The 20741-nt window shown below is 38.8% G+C and overlaps 1 protein-coding gene across 2 annotated transcripts in view; it reads right to left on the reverse strand.

Annotated features, from left to right (window-relative positions):
* Positions 1–10421: 10421 nt before the first annotated feature.
* Positions 10422–20741, reverse strand: part of sstr3a (somatostatin receptor 3a) — a 47880-nt gene continuing 37560 nt past the window's right edge. The window contains exon 2 of one of the 2 annotated variants that reach the window (XM_085454980.1): positions 10422–17078. In XM_085454980.1, coding sequence (XP_085311106.1) covers positions 15593–17044 — 1452 coding nt within the window. In that variant the 5' untranslated portion in view covers positions 17045–17078 and the 3' untranslated portion in view covers positions 10422–15592. Of the gene's footprint in view, positions 17082–20741 lie in introns of both variants that reach the window. The other variant, XM_085454981.1, reaches the window with a different exon arrangement.

A 20741-nucleotide genomic window follows, 5' to 3' on the forward strand; every position in this document is an offset into this window, starting at 1 on the left:
CCTTAGACATCATCATATCATCCCACAGATAATGTAATAACTGAAATAATATAAATAAAAATGAATAAATAAAAGAAAGAAACACCTAAACGAGCAGATTTTTATATAGCTGTTCTTGGGAAAGCAAAATGTATTTGGCACCAGCGTGCATTCACATCACAAATCTGATTGGAAAAGCTGTCACACAGGACAGGATTTAAAACAAATGCCAAACTTTACAGAATTAAAAGGCATTTTATACCATATTTATGTTTTTGTCTTCTTCATAAATCCTGATTCTTTATAACTCATCCACCTGGATGCTGGAGTTAGGGGCATGGCCTACTTTGATTGGCAGGTGTGGTGACTCACCTCTGCTGCTTGGAGTCACTGATCATGAACTCTCCACTGAGCATTTCCAATAATAATGTGGCTCCCTGTGCAGGACAGAGCATCTCAGAAAAGTGTGCTTCAGCTGTGCTGAGTTAAATTCTAATATTTTGTTATTCTGTTGCTTCAGTGAGCAGAAGAATCTGATTCTTTGTGTTTCGCATATTCACTTTGAGCGTGACAGCTAGCCTTAGCTGAACGCTATTTTTCATCCCAGAGTGAGTCTATAATCAGTTACATTTCATATCAACACAAAAGTGTAACCATTATTTATTATCATTATATTTTCCACTGTGTTACAGACAAAAGCTGTTTGGTTGTAGACGTACACGAGGCACTACACATTTGAAAAAGCATGTCATTGAAGTCTGAGCTATCCTCAAATGTAATATTTTTTCAACATTACACAGAATTTATGGTTATTCAACATCTTTATGTAAGACTTTGATGTCTAAAAACGTACCATTTTTACCATTTATCTGATATTTAAGACACAGAAATCACATGCAGCACACCTCACACAATGGATTAGGGGGAAATAGAAAGATCTTTTTAAAACAGTTTCTATAAATATGAAGCTTTTTTCTCAGAATCAGGACCTGGTGCTGCTTTCCAATTGAAGATAACCTCATCTTCCTAAAACATAAAACACTTTAATGTGTGTAAACGTGTGAGTATGATGGCTTAAAGGAGTACTTTGCAGTTTTCCAACCTTCCCCTGTTATGGATCAAATTAAAGAAATGTCAGCAGAAATGTCACCCATCCTTTCACACCTCTGAATCATACTGAAATGATTCATATTTAATGAAATCATTATTCCCTCGATTCTTTCCAAGATAACGCTGAAAAACAGATGCTCTTTAAGCAGGCAGGGAGGTCTGCTGGGAGTCACTGTATACGCTATAATAGTGTTTAGATCAGTTACAATAATCCCCTATAAATTATCAAGCTTTTACGCATTTAATGTGAACATAAACTATGACATCACGCCTAAGCCCTGATATACTATCAGCCGCACAGTATGTAAGTGTAACACTGTGGGCATGTGTTAACCACTAAATACTAACATGTAAACTCAACTCATGTTTAAATGGACTTTCTCTGCATTTTTTGTAAAATATATGAATTAAAATCTGTAAAACAAGTAAATATGTGATGTCATATTGTCTTTAAAACACGTTTCTCAGTTTTAATGATAATTTTGGACAAATAATGATGAAAGTAATATTCAAAGACATGTATCCTAGTGTAAAGCAAAACTTGATATCCAGCAACACAAAAAAGCACATTCTAGTGTAGCGTGCACATTTTCTGTTAATAAATGATGGAACCTGCAGACTTTTTTGCAGTAATTAAAAATAAATGTGCCTCATTTAAAACTGATCACTGCTTGTAGTAAATAATCAATAAAATTGATAGTTGATGCAAAAATGGGCATGTTTGTCTGAAAAAAGGAATATAGCTGAAACCAAAGAACTAGATTTAGGACAGAATCAGCCCAGAGAGCAACATCCATGCTACCCGGTGCTTCACCATCCTGGCAATATGAAGCTTAAATGCTTTGGTGATTGGGTCTTCGTCATGGCTGCGGTTCAAAGTGGGCTGGTGCTACATGTGCTGAAAAGACACTGAGCATTTGAAGGACAAATTACTTCACAGTTCACTCTCAAAGTGATTACGGTGAGGACAAAAGGAAAGACAATGAAGACAAAGGGAAGCTGAAGTTTGCTTCTGTTATGCAACAGGCTGCTAACACTCATTCTCCTTTAAAACTGTTGTTTACTGGTATTTATGTTTAACCTTGTAATCATTTGGCTTTCAGTAAGAATGATTCAACTTGCATGACTCTTTTTGAACTGCAGCTTTCTAATGAAACATAAATATCTTTCACTAGTTTTGTGCAGTTATTTTTTATTATCTAAATTTGTATTTTTTTAATTTATTGGACATTTCTTAAAAATTCCACAAAAATCATTTACAATTATAAATAATTTTTTAATATTATAGGCAGCAAAAGACAATTACATGTTAGCCTGCAGGAGACCTGTGACTCCTTTATTCAAAGTCAAACTAAAGCCAGACACTCAAAAAAAGTAATAAAAGGCCTTTATTCTGCAAAAACCCAGCCAAAGTCCAAATTTGTCAGGTTTTTTTTTTTTGCTTTTTTGCTTCCTAAAAAGTTCTAGATACTCTGTGCAAAAAATTGATCTGATTAATAAATTACATTTTTCAGCCATGGTTTTGAAAGATATTTCCAGACAGTGAAGTCAAAGTAGCAAACACAGGAAATATTGGGAAGTTCCTCGTTTGGCTGTTTTAGTGTGCAGCTGTTCTCTGTTTTTCCTGAACTGCATCACACAACAAGTCTTTGATCCGCCCATTTTAACCTCCAACAGGCTTTTGTAAAATGACGTTAACTCGCATTAACTAAAACAAGTCTTCACAGTCCTGAGGTCTTTGATGTTTGTAAGACTAAAAGTGAGGATATTCACTGAGCTCAGAACTACCAGAAAATCATTGGAAAATCAGATTGGCCTAAAAAAAAAGAACCAATCACATCGTCTTTGTCTTTAGTAGAGATCATAGTGATCAAACTATAAACACTGTTTGCCAAGCCGGGCTGGGATAATTTCAATAACATCTCTTTCTCACAGTAAAACAACATGTAAAATTTGGAAATGCACAACCTGACCGATCATTTGTTTTTAAAAATTATTCATTCTGTTTGAACACGACCCTGAGGTAACACATTTGTACTGTTTTACTCTTTGTTTCTGTTAGAAAATGATTTTTGTTCACACACACGTTATGCATTGTAACACAGTGAACAATGATGTGCAGCAGGAATGAACTCCTGCACATAGTCAGCACTGATGTTTGTTAAACAGATATCAGCTGATGATGATGTGGCCATTCACTTGTTATAAATAAGAATTATTGTAGGGTTTTTACTTTACAATGTAAAGCACCGATTTATAAATAAAACTAAATTGAATTGAGTGAAAACAGACATTTGTTTTCATCGAATTAGACTTACTCACACTCCAAGTGTTATGATCTAAAGCTGATTTGTCATTTCTGTAACAAACCCAGAGCATTGCATCAAACACTATTCTACAGTTTCATATGAAAGTGTACAGTGGAGAGGAAGACAATCAAGCACTGCTATCCACGATACTTTATTTCCTTTCTCATAATTTGCAAGGGAAAAAACTGAAGTGCATTTTGTGAAACATTTCAAAGGGTAATTTTAGAATTTGGGATAGATGGCTGCTCCAAACAAGTTAGATCATATAAAAGGACCCTTTGTTATCTGGCTATTAAAACTAGGCTCATCTTATAGCTGCGATTTCTTCTGGGAGAAAATAGCTTGGTTCAAAGTCCAGTACTGCATTAAACCAACCATCCCTCAACGTTAATACACTTCTTACACTGCTTTGTAACAGTCATTAATATTGTCTTTGGGGCACATTTCATTTGTGTTCAAAAGCAGAGCACCAGCTGCATGGAGAGATTACTGAAGATGCTGGGCACAAGCCCAGGGCCCGAGCTGGGAAGTCTGAGCATAATCAAAGGGCTACAAAGAGATGCAGCAGAACAAACAACTACATAGTGACACAAAATTATCACAAAGATATGGAGAATGCCCAACAAAGGATGCCAGATGACCATGAAAACAACCTCAAAAACCAGAGAACTGCAAATGAGCTACAGGGAGACTGGGCCTGTTGAAGACTTAGTGAAAAGCTCAGAGAGAAACACATGGTGCTGAGGATGCTGAGACAGAGCCAAGTTTGCTGTTTACAATTCTTACGCTAATCTTAGCTACAGCAGCTGAACTATTAGATTTATATCTACCATAAAATGCATAAGAGCATCAACACACATAAACTAAACAAACCTGTGGATTTTCCTTAGTTTGTATTACTTTTTCATTCATACAGTCAGAGAAATAAGTATTAGAAAAAAACATGAAGAAAACCCTTTACAGAAAAGTTATGAATTGATTTGCATGTCACTGATCGGAATAAGTATTTGATCCCCAGGTACTTGGTGGAGAAACCCTTGTGGGGAAGCACAGCTGATCACCGGGTTTGCACACATATCAGGAGCCGTGTTGTCGCTCTCCTCTTTACAGAAACTCCCTAAGTCTTTGAGGTTTCTTGGCTGCCGCTTGGCAATTCGAAGCTTCATCTCTCTTCACAGATTTGTGATTAAGGTCTAGAGACTTTGGCCACTCCTTTGTTGGCTTGGTGGTATTGTTTGGTTCAGTGTCATGCTGGGAGACACATCTTCATCATTCTGGCTTTTGGAAGGAGAAGCTCATCCATGATTTTGCAGTACATGGCCCCATCCATTGGCCCCTCGATGTGGTGAAGTTCTGTTGTACCTTTAGCTCAGGCTGTACATTTGCCTTCTTAAGCAGAGGGACTTGGTGGATGCTACAAGATTTCAATACATTACTGCACAACGTGTTGCATTTTGCAGATGCTGCCCACTCTGATTTTCTTCCAAACTGAAACTTCCCCAAATGTTAACAGTGCTTTATATTCAGTTGTCAAACCAGCTGAGTTGTGGGATGGTTCTCAAAAAGGATCAAGGCCGAGCATTCCACACAGCTGCTTTATCCTTGGGAAAAATGCATGTAATCATTTGAAACAGAAGTCATGTGGTCATCCTCTTTTTCATCAGTGTCCATCTTCAGGATACAACACTTTAAAATCTCTGGAATGGTGCATCACACTTTAAATTCTTGTCTCTTGAACGCAACATTTAAATAAGGAGTTCAATACAAAAGCTTTACAAACCTACCTAGACCTACATCTTATCCGAGACCTTGGACGATAAAACCATCAAATCTAAATTTAAAGGTCATAACTGAAGACTTATTTGCACAGTATGTTACACTGAAAAATAAGGGGACACATTGGACAGGAAGGTCTGATTACTTTCCCAGAAAATTCATTTCCTGGATTCTGTCTTTTTTTCTAATTCATTTATTTTAGATGCATCAATTTCTGCCATTTTCAGAAATCAATTTGTGGTGGAAACCTTATTTATGCAAGAAAAATACAAAAACCAGGCACCAGCATGAAGCACAACATTTACTGGAATATAATGTATTCTTTATTGCTTTCTGAGTCAACACACACAGATAAGACTCTTCTGTCCTCCCTTTTGTTTGCTTTGTTTCTGAGATGAGTTTAATGAGCTGACATGTCTGACACCTTCTGAGTCTTCTATAAGGAAACAACCATGCATGTGTCACCCTTTCATGAACAGTTGACTTATTAGGCTGTGGACTTTTGTAACCAAGTTTAATACTTCCTCCAAATGAAAGACAAAAAGTATTTAGGTTGATTAGATATTTACTTTAACAAGGAGTTGAATAGATGTACCTAATAAATTGGCTGGTGAGTGTATATTTACTTTCTGTAAAAAGCGTAGGTGCCAAAGGCCACAGAATATTTGGCTCTTTCCATTTAATTAATTTATTTTCTGTGATTAATTTATTTCTATTTCTTATGGTTGACATCGACTGTAAATAATGGCCAGGACAGAGCTGATTAGCAAATAAAAGACCCATGACTGAAATGGAAAAGACTAATAACGTGACTGAAATTAGTGGTGGTGGTGGGGAGGGGGGTTAGCAGTTTTTCCTGATTTTTAACAGGGAGGACAAACACCTGTGTTGCTAATACTTGGATCTGTCTCTGGAATCTGTAGTTGTGCAAATAAATGTGTTTAGATTCTTCGTCTGAATAACTGACTGAGTCATAAATCCAAACACTGGAACTGCAGCAGCACTGCTAGGAAAAAAAACCCCAAAACGACAACAAATAGAAACTCTGCTCTAACCGGCATCCAAGAGAACTGTGAGACTCATTTGTCCCTGATGGTTTGAGTCGAGTCAGACAGTCTGACGAGAGGAAATATAACACGAGACACATACTGTTGCTATGCACCGAAGCAGCAGTATGTGTCTGTACACTTCAGGTAAAGGTTGATTTCTGAAAATAAAGACTCCCCCTCATTTGTGTTAGCTGTGTTTTAAAAGCCTTCAGTGATTAAAATGCTTGCATGTTTGTACATGTTTCTGTTATTTTAAATGTGCTGCAGAATCAGCTGCAGTTGTATAACGTGTTCATTAGGATCGTGTGGGGACCTTGTTGTACTTGTCCTCTTGAGCTGATGACAGTGTTCACTCTGAGTTTCCATAGTTTCTCCTGCCAAAAAAGTGAATAATCGCCTATTAGAGTTAACTTGAGTCTTGGTCCATATTATACGTGGGTGAGAGCCTGTAGGCAGAGAATCAGAGTGAGTCATAGTGATGCCACCAGCAGACCCATCAACTGACTATCACCTCTCCATGTACAGTAAGCGCCGCTGGAGGAGGGGGGGGGGTCACACTATATTTATAGTCTAACAAACTGTAGTAAACAAGAGCTCTGCTCGGCCACAACAAATCTCCACTCTCATCAAACTGCAAGCCACAGGGGCCGGGCAATATAAAGTATGTGCCAAGCAAACCCAGTTTTAATGTGTCTTTAATGACGGTTTTATGCTCCTCTGAGGATCATTGCAGAAGGCTGTGCGTGGGCTGAAGACCAGCAAGCAGCGGCAACTCGATAAAACTGAACAGAAGCATTGTTTCATTGTATTTACAGCTGGATAAATAAAACATGCTGTGAGGCATGTTTAGATTCATGAATGAGCCACGGGACGTTGGGTTTCCATTAAAGATACAGAGTTGTTATCACATTTACTGACAATTAAATTTATTGTATCACCTGCAGGTTTTTTTTAGTTGGTGGAAAATATGAACTGTAATTGAAATAAAATAATTTTTTTACTTCAATTTTTGAGCACCACGTGTCCACACAACCACCTAAATCTTTGGCTTCTGGTGTATCAATCACTTCCATGGCCAGGAGTATAAACTCAAGCACGTACGCATGCAGACTACGTGGTACGCTGTCATGTAAAGTTTGGTGGAGGGACGATTATGGATTGGGCTCTGGTTTTTGTAGTCATTTCTTTCGTTGCCAAGTTTCAAAAATGGTGGTTTTGATTTTCGTGAATGAGACACTCTCATGACTCATCAAGTAATGCTACTGGCAGTAGGTACTAAAGGTATGTGTCTTTTAATACCTGTTTGGATCGCTTGGAACCCCAGCCGAGCAGGTACTAAACAAGTACCTGGTACCTGGTACCATGGAAAAGGGGCTAAAGATGACTGTGATTAGCAAGGAGCAGATCTGACATTGAAACTAATAAGTAAGCAAGTTGTCAGCTACACAATAAAGAATACTGTAGTTTTGTCAGAGATTATTAGCCAGGTAGAACTCAAGCACCTGGCAAGTAGGTGGTTGAGGTGCCCTAGTAGGTACCCTAACCCAAGTTCAGTGCATTTATTTACAGTGAGATAATGGTCTATACAAAAGATCAGCAGCTGTGTTGGTCCCAGTTTGCACAGGCAAGAATATCCTCAGATCTACCGTTTCTGCAACGTTCACCAATGTAGGGTTATTGAGGAGGACAACAGAATCATTCTGACAGGTACTATAACACAAGAAGGTGCCAGTGTTCTGGTAAACCATCCTACTTTGGCAAACTGTTCTACCGCATGTAGTTTATGCACATTTCTGCTGTCACAGAATAATTCCAGCATAAATTTAAGTAGGTAGGACGGTTTGCCATTTAACTTTACCCATCAGAGTATGATTCTAGCTCATATTCATAAAGGTAGGACGGTTTAGTCAGGATGGTTTGTGAGGTAGGATGGATTCCCAGAACACTGGGCTTCACTAACTGTTGCTATGTAACGATCCAGTGAAGACTGAATATCTGCCACTGCCTTACGTAGTGGGAACAAGCGAGGACCTCAGGATCAGGTGCGTGATTGTTTCAGGTGTGTGGAGGCAGAAGGCAGGAATTCAGGTGGAGTTTCTGCGCAAACATTTAACCACACATATACATACGCACACTCACACAAATATGCACATAAAGAACATAGTAGAGGTAGATCGGTTCAGATAGAAAGTTGTGAGTCAAGAGGTGAGGACAGGTGGACAGTGACAACTTTAACCTCCTTTTTACTGTAATTGAGAGAATAAGTTGTACAAAATAAGAACTGAAACTAGAGAATGAAAGCGTGAACTCATCAGGAAAGTGTTTACTGAGGTCAGACAGAAGGTAGACATGGAAACACCCCCTCCAACTGCATCTACCTCTCCATCAGCTCCCCTCCTCAGGATATGTCCTAAGTCCTTGACTGCAGCGCTGCATCCGCTTCTAATCATATCATCAAGTATGAAACAGGGGTGGGTCTCATTAGGGAAAACAAGGACCTGTCCTATCAAGAGCAGGTGAAGTGATTGGTGGACTGATGCACTGTCAACAATCTGATCTTAAATGTTAAGAAGACAGATGAGATGAGCATTGACTTCAGCACAAGCCAGCCCAGGCATTCCCCATTCATCACTGACAGTGGAGAGGAGGAAGTCAATAGTATCAAGTTTCAGTGGTGCAGATAACCGATAGTCTTGACTGGTCACTTAATACATTATTACGGGTTAAATGGGCTCAGCAACTGCACTTCCTGTGCCGGAAGAGGAGACCACACCTTTCCCCCTCCTGTTCTCACCACCAGTGTCCTGACCAGCCATCTCCCTCTGGTTTGTGAGCTGCACGCCATGATAGAGGAAATCTCTGCAGAGTGTGGTGAGGACTGCAGAGAAGATCATTGTGACTTCTTCCATCGAGGATGCTGTGCACAGACGCTGTCTCAACGGAGCCCATAACTGCATCAAAGCCTCAGCCCACATTCACCATGTACCAGCCGTCCCCCCTCCTGCCCACAAGCAGCATCAGGTCCAGGTTCTGCAATAGCTTTATGTATGGCAATTTCATGCCTCAAATGGTGAATGTATACTGGATTTCTATATATTCATTTCCTAATATTCTGTACAGTTTTCCCTACAAATAATAATGTTTATGTTTATTATAATCTCACATGTACATATCATATATACTTAAAAAGTGTTTTTATACCTTTAGACTTAGATTTGTTTATTATCTATATGACTTCCAGACACGGTGGGAAGATCTTTTAGACTAGCTTCTTCTTCCTTGGTCCTCCATTTGTCCTGTTTCCTTAAGTTTTTAAGGACATGCCGCACACAGTACCTGTATATCGTACGGTTTCAGCTAATATCCTGATGCATGTTCAACAATCCACGTATATAGGCAAACGTTAGAAAGGTGATTCAGGTTATCTGGATGCAGTGTTTTTAGTGAGACAGATGTTTCACAACCAACTGAAAACAAGTGGAAAAAGCAGCCAAAGAAAAACATTGAAAGAACTTCTGAAGGTGTGAAACTATTGCTCAAGAGCACTTTAAAAATTACAAGCAAGTCTGACTCCTTGGAAGTAAAATGAGCAGTGGCTCAAGGTTTTTGCACAGACCCATACATTTTATGAATAATCACTCCCCCGATACTGGTGCCACGATTAAAGTATAAAGTAAGTTCGTTCTGGGGTTCTTATGCCATAATGTTTTAACGTGTTTCATGAATAAATGATGACTACATGTAAACAAAACCTATTTCCATTTTCAGTATAAATGAGCTGTCATTTAAATGCAAGGTGCTGTGGAGTAGCATGGATCTGTGCTTCTGTGACGGGGTTTGTACAACTGTGTTTTCCATGCAGAATTTTACGCCATTGCTTTGCCAGCAGTTGTGAACTGAGGGCGTAGTGTTTAGTAAATCCACTTTAATTACTACTTTTTTAGGGTAGGAAAAAGAAGAAAGGCAGGTCAGTAGTAAATTCTAAGCAATATTTGGCGTTTAATGGAGATCCTCTTCCATGAGCCCCAATAAACCTTTGTATGCTCAATAGAGGCAACTTGACACTGTTTGTGAGTAATGAACAAAATCATTTTTACAGTTATGTGAAAAAAGTCTGTGTGTAATCACACCAAAGTGCAAACAGTGTGTACAGGAGTCCATTCACATGTACCGGAGTCTGATAAAGAAAGGACGCCTGTCTGGCACATAGCTTTACTTTATGACAATTAAAACACACAAAATTACCAAGAATGCACACCAACACAAAGCCAGTGTGACCAAGTTTGTTTTACATGATAACTCACATTCCCGAAGCAGCTCAGTACACCACAAAGACATAACTTCAGATAAGAAAATAGTAACTTATTAACTTTTTAAAATCTTTTTCAGTGTTGCAGTTATACAGATCATAACGGTTAATTAAGGCGCAGATCCTTCAGAATTATATGTTTAATTACAGCTGTACTGAAATTGATGAGGACCATAAAAACAGTATTGTGGCTACTGCTCAAGTATTTCTGGATCCACCCTGGCCTACACACCTCAGGCAGCACGTGTATAATTAATCAGCGAGCCTCGGCATGATGGCTCAGTGTTCAGCTTTCAAGAAACAACACAGACAAATTAGCTCTTTCGCTAAGGTCACAATCTGAGCAGCGACACAGATTAATTTCAAAGTACACCCATGTAATCAGATAATTATCTACATTATTTGTATAGAATCAGTAAGAATGCTGTAACATAAAAAGCCATGCAACTCTGTCTCTTAGAAATTGTCCTTATGAACCATTCCTGCTACGGCAAACACGTTTTCATGGAAACTGAATGCAGCTTGATTTCTTTTATAGCAATAGAAAATAATACAGAACACTCGCTGCACATAGGGATGGGCAATCCGAACAAAAAAGCTACCTGATATTCACTGAGAACTGTTCAAGTGTTCTTCAAAGCTCGTCTCCTTGCACCTGTTCTAAGCGACCGGGACGTGACAGCTTTATCTGGCAGTGTTTGCTCGTCTTCACTTTCATTGACTTTATTTTTAAAGAGTTCCACACAGTCTGACAGCTGTATTGATCTTTAGTGCTGCATGTTAGTTACCAAAAAACCTTCTAAATCTTGAACTTCTGATCTTAAAACTAAATAAGAATCATTACGTAGAAACAAAAAAATATCCACAGGCCTGAATGTCTGATGCAGAATTGGCGCAATTTTAATATCTTTGCCATAAATCAAACCCGCTGGCACACTTTCTGTAACATCTCTGCAAATCTGGTGATGGTTTAGACTTCTACCCTGGAGAAAGTTGCAGTTTCCTTGAATAGTACCGTGTCGTCTATACTGGGCCACACATTACCTTTGGCATCCTGGTTCTGGCCCAGGCTGTATGTCTAATATCCCTGTTCTAAATAGTGGAGTCCCACTTGTCTGGCCTTGAATATCAAAAGTCAAAATGGCAGCTAGAGACAAAAAAAAAATGTTTCCAGGTATAGGGGCGATGTTTTCTTTTCTCTTTTCGCTTAGCTTGATCATATTTTCAATACGAGGGCCCGAGACAGTAAATATCTAAATTACTAAAATATGCATGTTGAAGATTCTGGTGTGGTTTAACTGTTTTGTGGAGCAGTCAGCATGTGTTGGGAGAGTGCTGGAGTTTTATGGGTAAATTCGTCTTCCACATGTGAAAAACTAGGATACAAGTATTGTTTTAGTTAAATTTAGACATCAAAGAAATATGTAATTTGCTAAATTAAAAGATAACATGGGTTTCTTTGTCTGTATGCAGGTGTAATAACATTATTTTAGCAACCTGTGCATAGCAAATAATTCTAATAGTAGGGCAATAAGCGAACCACAAAAATCTGTATTTTAAAACCAGAAATAATTGCAACCCTATGATTATAACCTTACCAACTTCCCTACGTCAAGCAACCTTACTGAATGAACAGACATCAATTTAAAGTATATTCCCTAATTTCTTCTTTATTAATACAGTTTTGTCTCTTTCTTGTGGGAAAATGTTGCCATGCATGGAAAAGTAAACCTGTCAGTTAAAAAGCAGTGTCGGTGTGAACTGTGGACGTAGTATTTCTATAGATGGAACTGCTGCGATCAGCCACCCACATCTGATATTATCTTAAAAACCCTTATGTTGCAAAAAAAAGCATATTATATAAAATCTGAATATGTTATTTGCAGACAATAGCTTGAAAGATATGAATAACAATATCCAGCAGAAAATTTATGAAGCATTTTAAACTGATTTCAAGGTCACTGGTTAAATATTCAAGCTTTTCTGCAGCATAAGGAGAAAAGTGAATGTGTGTTTTTCAGCACCTTGAATTTTTATTTCTGAGGCTTAAAATGAAACAACTTTAAGGCTGGGTCAGTCTGTCAGTGGTTTTAAGTCTTATTAAAATAATGAGTAAACATTTGGCCCGCTACCTGAGCAGCAGGTACAAGAAATTTAAGAGAATTTGTTACATTCACCGTTTGGCTTGAAATCATTGGATACCTGCCTTCACTCAACAGACTGCTCTGACACTACCCATATGGAAAAGAAATCGAAAAAACTTATAAAGACTTGCATCAGATTTGGCTTGCCTCATATAGTGAATCATATAAGGCTAATGGAAAAGATATATATAAATCTTATAACGTTTGTATCTGTCTTGTGTGAAACTTGTATGAAAAGCATACAAGAGTGAAAACAGATATAAGATCCCCTGAAAAATTATATAAATGAAACTTGTATGTATTGGATACTTCCTAAAACAATATATGAAAGTAATGAGAAAGTGGACACTTTCATAAGTAAATCAAATAAGGGTATAAAAGCCTTCAGTATGATTATATATCAGAAATGGGAGGGTTTTTTTTCTCCTTCTATAATCTGAGTGTCAGGTAGAAACAAGTTTCATTTGTTTCAGTTTGCTCATTTTAAGTTTTAAATTTAAAATTATATATATATATGATCTGTATCTATAGGAATATAAATAAAGGTGAACACTACATGAAAAATTCACAGCATTTCCGCTTTCCAGTGTGATTGCGGTTTGACTCGTGTGAGCCGGCGTGTCGTCATCAGAAACGCGCGAGACGCTCTGGATGAAAGAACTCGGTCCTGCGTCACGCTTCACATCTTCACGGTGAGGAACTACGACACGGACAAATGATGCAAGCGAGGGAAACCTGGATGACGCTAATGGAGTTTGCGAGTGCCTGCAGCAGCTTGATCTTCATTAGATCAGAGATTATACTGAGTTTAAATGGGGCACTGAAATTAATGAAAAAAATATAGAATATTAAAATTTAAAAAATGGTTTTCCTATGAACTTTTCCTTTTTTGTTGGCATGTTTTAGAACAGCAACTTCTGTATGTCAGCGGTTATTAGAAGCACTCTCATTCTGACAGCAGCCTCAGGGCTTTCACACAGGTATCGGTTCAGCACTGACAGATTAATGGATTCTCTAATATCTCTTTGACTGTCACATCAATCCAGCCGTTATTATAAAGCACTTTGGTTTTATGAGGCGGCTTTTTCAAATTATTTTACGTGCACAACTGCTGCTCTGATGACACACTGGAAGCAGCTGGATAATAAGATTTTGTAATTATGCTGGATCTAAAACTGTTAAAGTGTTTGATTTCTGAAAGCAGGGCTGGAAGCTCTACGAGAAAATTCCTACAGCATGAGCGTGGATATGCTCATCTTTTATATCTAACGTTTATTACTTAATATGGCCAAAGCTTCTAACAGTGGGGTCAGAAGTTTTGGCAAAGGCACAAATCTTGTCTTTCATACAAACGTTATTTGTGGCGTGGTGGATATCAGCCTCTGAGCCAAATCCTGAATGATGGCACATTTCTAAGATTAAATCTCGGTGGGATTAAGAAATAGATTTGAGGAGATTCCTGGCCGTTGATCCAAAAAGCTGATTTGACCTTAGTTATCGCTTTGATTTCTGACGTGGTGCTCCATCATCCTGAAAAATGCACAGATTATCACCCCATTGCTCTTGGACCATTGGAAGAAGCTGATCTTTGAGCATGTTTTTCGTATGATCAGTCCTTTAAAAGCAAGCAGATAACCTGAAGCCCACAAAGGGTGATCGACTTGAAGCACTGATAATACAGAAATGGATTACCATCAATCAGGACTTGGGCCAGAACTGATTATTCACCAGTAAAAAAAAAAGAAGCAAAGAATGCTTATGCTGAAAATAATCCAAGTAAAAACTGTACAAAACACAAAATGTGTGCCACTGCCAAAACATTTGGTCATGAGTTTAAAATTTCTGTATGTGCGGGGCCAGCCAATCAAAAATTGTCTTGAACAGAGAAACTTGTTTTAGATGGAGGATAAACTGAGGGAAGTGGAAGCTAAATAAGGATTCATCTCAACTGCTAATTGTGTAAAGTTACTCTAGTAGAAGCAAAGAATGAAAATATGAGGCAAGGAAATGAACATAATGGGTCCCTGGAATTTGAAAAAGTGCAGCAGGCTTGGAAAATAATAACATACTAATAATGTAAGTAAGAGAAAACAGTTTTCCACAAATTATATAGTATATAGATAGTTTATATCATAGATCCACAGTTCTCATAACCTTAACTATGCCTTGCACAGAGCCCGGTATAAAGTGTATAAGGATTAATTTAACAGTGCACCATGCATCCAAGGGGTTAAATAAGTATTTAAAGATAAGATATGACACTATTAATGAGATGCTGAGTATGTTTAGGAGCTGGCAGCTGGTGGTTATGTTAAATTAAACAATCATATTCAAAAAATATGTAATACATTGACTTTTTCCTGGATTCACTGAGTGTGAAAATGAGTGCTTTTGTCCTAACCCAATCAGAAACATTATTTTTTTTGCATGTTGTTCATCCACCCCGACCACCTCTTTACCTGTTTGACTCTCTATAGAAAACACAAAGTGTGATCCCGGCAGCAAAATGAAACTAACAGACAAACTAGGATTTCTAGGAGCTGGAGCTGCAGGCATTTGGTTTTATAATAGTTGCAGTAACAACACCCATGTCATCAATCTAGATGGCGACTGAAGCTTAAATACAGCCAAACCTGAGCAAATGATTTTCACATTATGGAATATAACAGCTTAAAAGAGCAGAAAAAATGGTGATCAAACCAATTAAAGGCACATATTTGTACATACAGGCATGCATATAAACAAAATTTACATTATAAACATGCTTTTAATGTGTACACTGATGAAAAAATGTTAAGACCCACCCAAGTGTTCATTAATGGGTTGTTATGGGGGGTTTTTTTGGCTTAGAAGCAGGCCACCCTGTATTGTACTCACTCCACATCGGTCCCATAAACTTAAAGTTCATATTTTACACTAGAGGTAACTTATCTCCAATGATGCGCTTGGTTCCAAGTTTTCCTCTGGTAGCGTTTTAGTGCTCCCACCCTTGGTTCCGTTGAGAAGCAGTGGGACAGTCAGGGTGGCCCCGTTGGCGTCTTTCCCTTTCGCATCCCCCATGTTATCCCGCCTATCTGGGGAGGCTAGCTCTGTGACTCCAGGCGTTGCGCCTTTCTCTAAGAATAACGGCTGCGAGCTCTGCAGCTGGTAGCTGCTGTTTCCATTCTGGGCAATTCTGTATATCTCAGTCATTTCTGAAACCACCTCTTCATCATCATCCTCTTCATCCCTGATTGCTCGTCTCAGGCTCTCTCTGGGCATGAGCGCCCTCCTGCCCTCGTCCTGCTGCTGGTGCTCCAGGGGCTCGTGGTTCTCCACCTTCCTCGTGGAGCGGCAGAGGGCTTTCCGGAAACCCCGCTTGAAGTTGTCTGACAGGAAGCCGTAGACGATAGGGTTGGCGCAGCTGTTAGCATAACCGAGCACTACGACAAAGTAGTAAAGGCCCTGGTACTCTGGTGGCAGGGCCACCAATAAGTTGATGATGTTGAGGGCATAGAAAGGTAACCAGCAGAAAACAAACACAGCAACAACAATCACAACCATGCGTGTCACTTTCCGCTCTGACTTTCTCCGCTTGGTCGAGGTGGCGTGGACTTTCTTCCCCGAGCTGCGGATCTTGAAGACGATGAGCAGGTAGCAGAGGCAGATGATGAGAAGAGGGCAGAAGAATCCAACAGTGGAGGTGTAAATGATGAAAGCAGCCCTCCAGATGTTAGCCGGCTGGGGCCAGGCGATGTTACAGGTGCCTCCTGCTTTCTGGATGTTAGCAAAGATGACCACTGGCAGAACAACAAGGAATGACAGCGCCCACACGGTGCCATTCACCACTTTGGCCACCTGAGGCCGCCGCCACTTAGAAGACCGAATGGGGTGGACCACGGCGAGGTAGCGATCGATGCTCATTACGGTCAGGCAGAAGATGCTGGTGAACTGGTTGATGGAGTCGACAGTCATGACCAGTCGGCACATGAAGGAGCCGAAGGGCCATGACTGGAGCGTGTTCTGCACCGCCAGGAAAGGCAGGCCGAGCATGAAGAGTTCGTCGGCGATGGCCAGGTTGAGAATATAGATGTTTGTCACGGACTCTATCTTTGAGTAGTGCAGAACAATGTGAATCACTAAAGTGTTGCCGCCCAGGCCGATGATGCAAACAATTATGTAAATGAGTGGGATGAGGACCCCTGCTACGCTGGGACCCGAGAAGGCATCAGGGGCGGTGGAGTTGGTGGAGTTGAACAGCGTGTCGTTCAGATCGCTGTCGTTGAACATGAGCGGAAACAGTGGGAGACCCGGCGAGGGGCTCGCAAAGCTGCCGTTCTCCCACGTCTCAGCCGTCATCTCCAGGCCGGAATACGACGCGTCACCCATGTTGCTTTGTGATCTCAGCTCCCACCCATCTGTTCTGCTGAAGCAAAGAAAAATAAAATAAAGTCACTGAACTTCATAGCTGACATTTTTCAAGTTTCTTTCAGAAAGCAATGAAAAGAAATGGAAAAACTGTTTTTCAAGGACATGACAAAGGGTAACAGTACTTTTACTTTAATATTAAAGCTCTTCACACTCAGACTAAGAAGTCATCAATAATAAGAAATATTAACCTGAATATATATTTACCATGATGTACTATGATGGCTGAAGTGGTTAAAGTCTATACAATTTGTAACTTTGTATAAATTTACTGGGTCATTTTAAGAAATTTCATCAACAATTTTTTAAAACACAAAACAGTATGCTTGTTAATAGATAAGTGTAACACTAAAGAATTTACTATTTGATTGAAAATGATGCTCACAAGGTATCCCAAGCTATTTATTATTTGTGTGTACTGAATATCATTTTTAATATTTTATATATATATAATATTATTTTTTCTAACTATAAGCTTGGTCTGATTTTTTAAAATACTGCTATAGTTGTACTTTCAGCAACTTCCTTATTTTATGAAGCCGAGGTACTAAGGTTGGACTTAGAGGCATAAACCTTCAGATGCCCATCTCATCCTGGTTTAAAACTGGGGATTCTTTGCATGTAAAACACACATTAACCACATGAAGACAGTATTTGTTTTTCTTGGTATAACTCCTATATTTCTGTTCTGTCACCAAATAGTTTGTTGCCATTCAGGCCACTAAACATTATTTTTTGCTATTTGCAGGTTTAATAACCTAAAGCCGGCCTTTCACTTAATGACTTTTCGATTTCACAGATGCAATAAAATCCATCCAGTCTTCCAATAAACTCATTGGGGTTTCCATTGTTGTAAAAACAATGGAAACAATTGATTGCTTGATGCTCATGGGACCCGACTCCAGCAGAGCTGTTTAAACCCATCTTTTTCTTGTCTTAATGTTATAGCGTTATGTCTCAACTTGTAAATGGTGAATTTCTTTAATGTGAATGTGGTATGTGTTGACATGTCCACAGTCTGTGGTGGCTTCTCTTCTTCATTTAGGTTTTTTGCTTTTCTTTTGTGTACACAAAGGCAGCTGTGGCCCAAAGCTCCTGTTCAACACGTTTAACCCCTCGGCCATAAAAGGTGGGTGGGCGGGGTTGGTAGTGTGGACACCCAAGTTTGCGAATAACTCGGGAACGAGGTGTTGTAGGATTTTGAAATTCATACCATAGGTGCAGCTACTAAACATCTTGGACGACTTTGAATCTCAGTGACCTTGAACTCAAGGTCAAGATAAGAAGTCAAGCTTTCAGAAAATCACCTTGGGTTTTCAAACTTAAATGTGCACCTACTAGGAGGCTGACTAGGAGGAGACAAAAGGTCTCCCAATTTAGTTGTCCAATACATGTAAATAGTAGTTATGTTGTAATTTTGCTAATGAGAAATAAAACATATTTAGGAAACATCTATCTGGAATTATAAAACTTGTGGTAAGATGAAGTGTCTGTATTCTGAGCACAGATTATTAGATATAGTATTACAATGCATTTGTAAATTAAGAGTTAGGGTATTTTATAAAATCAAGCTTTGCAAGTCACTTTTTCACTCCCAAAAAGTGTTGTTAGCCATAATAAGCTAGGCTGTTACATGAAGAGTTAGCAGAGATGTTTCTCAGAGGGTGAGCTGCAAAAAAGAAAGGCTGTAGATAAAATAACGAAAATGGGATAGAAATGGATATGAGATAATGACTCACACAGCAAATACCGTAGATAAAGATGCTTGTTTGCAGCATGATTTCACCATGCCATCTATATTTGGTTCTTTTGATAAAGCAGGTAAATTAAACACAGCATATTCTCACACGTGGAAAAAGCAGATAATTGAGATTTCATTAGCAACCCAGCAGCACTCTAGTTAATGTGAACTGGGAACACGCATGGAGGAGAGTCGACTGGAAGACGTAGGGGGGTGAGACTTTGTCATGCTGACCAAACACTGAAGGGAAATAACAGCTGCTACGCTCACCCACACAATCTCTTTCATTTTTAAATGAAGCATGTGAGAAAGAATGAGTATCTGGCATGCTAGAGAAGGTCGTGTTGCTCTGCTTATTGGTCACTGCTGTCCAAACTGAAATGACATATTGTCAAAAATGTTGTACAAGTTGTAGACTGAGAAGACTTTATCTATTAACAGTTGAAGCACTCTGTTGTTTTCAGTGACCTGAAACTAGGATAGCTGTACTGAGGTCCAAGAGCAAGAAAAGGTCTGTTGTCCTAAAGAGTTTAACACTACAATTTCAATAGTAAACATAAACATCGCCCCCTGGTGGCAAATAAATACAGCAATTTAAGGTACATCCGCACTGGTGTCACTTTTCAGCTACATCCATTTTTTATATACAGTTTATGGTACATTGTGATGGTCACAGGAATTATTAGAAAACTAGGGTTTCCATTTATTTAACCCCCCAAAAATTATATTTACAAAAGTAATAAATGTTCAGCTCATAAAAGAGGTCAAAGAAACAAAACTCAACAAACCAAATGACTGCCCAAACAAACATAACTGACCTAAACATGAAATGACACACAAGGGTACATACAATGCCTGATCAGACCACTATGAACATGAGGGGTAACTAAACAAAACACAATTGTAAACAACAAAAATGCAGTAGATTCTGGTTCGTTAATAAACTAAACACCAAAGAAGGAAATCAAAACTACTAAACCCTAAACTCAAATACTGAATTAAGTACAAATACTTTGTTTTTAATTAAAGAAAATACACATTCTCCCCTTCAGTAGGAAGTGGTGGTGTGGTCCAATTATCCCTCTTTGTATTTAATGATTTCAAACTCTGTCCACCACCTTTTGTCTGGCAACTCCCAGGGATCATGGCAGGTAAAAAGTAAAAGAAACAAAGGTTAGTCAAAAATAAAAGTAATGAACTGGTATGAATTCCTAAGTAAACTAAATGTACGTGCTTACAAATAGAACAAATGTATCCAAACCAATTAATAAAGTTATTGGAAACTAAAGTGTGTTATTGTGTTCAAATGAAGAAATGAAAATACACAAGTTACCGACTTTAGAGTGTGGCTATGGGTTTGGCCATCACATACATGGTATGGTGAATAATAACGGCTTTAACTTGAAAACAAATGACAGCCTTAATGTTACGCCTGAACTTCAGATCACAGGATTTTTAAACATTAAGGCTTTCTAAAAACCTGCAGAAACCCTGATCAGAGAAATTAGAGCTCGCTCACAGCAAAAACTAACACAACATCTGTATTTAGTAATAACTTTTGTTTTAAGCTGTAACAAACCAACAAACAGAAGGCTTAAGAATCTTTTTCGTCTTCTAAAATAACTGATAAGTGGGAATAACAAATACAGAAGAGCCTGTGAAAAACAACCTTACTGAGCTTCAAAAGTTTCGAGGGTCTCTACACTCATGCTCTGTTCTGCAGTACTTAACATCAACTGCACAATGCCAGTTCTCGATTGAACTGCATTTAGTGGCCAATCATAACGGGAATCTCCATATGCCTCCATTCTAGCTCAAGATAACAAAAAAGCTCGTCATCTCATTCGTTAATTTGAATGAAGGGAAGAATTTCTAAGATCGTTTTTACCAGCTCCAGCCTTTGCCTGTCATTGACAG

This window comes from Copadichromis virginalis, linkage group LG4 (assembly GCF_057382275.1).
Source record: "Copadichromis virginalis isolate Kocher_CV1m ecotype Utaka linkage group LG4, C_Virginalis_male_GT1.1, whole genome shotgun sequence".
Lineage (NCBI taxonomy): Eukaryota > Metazoa > Chordata > Actinopteri > Cichliformes > Cichlidae > Copadichromis > Copadichromis virginalis.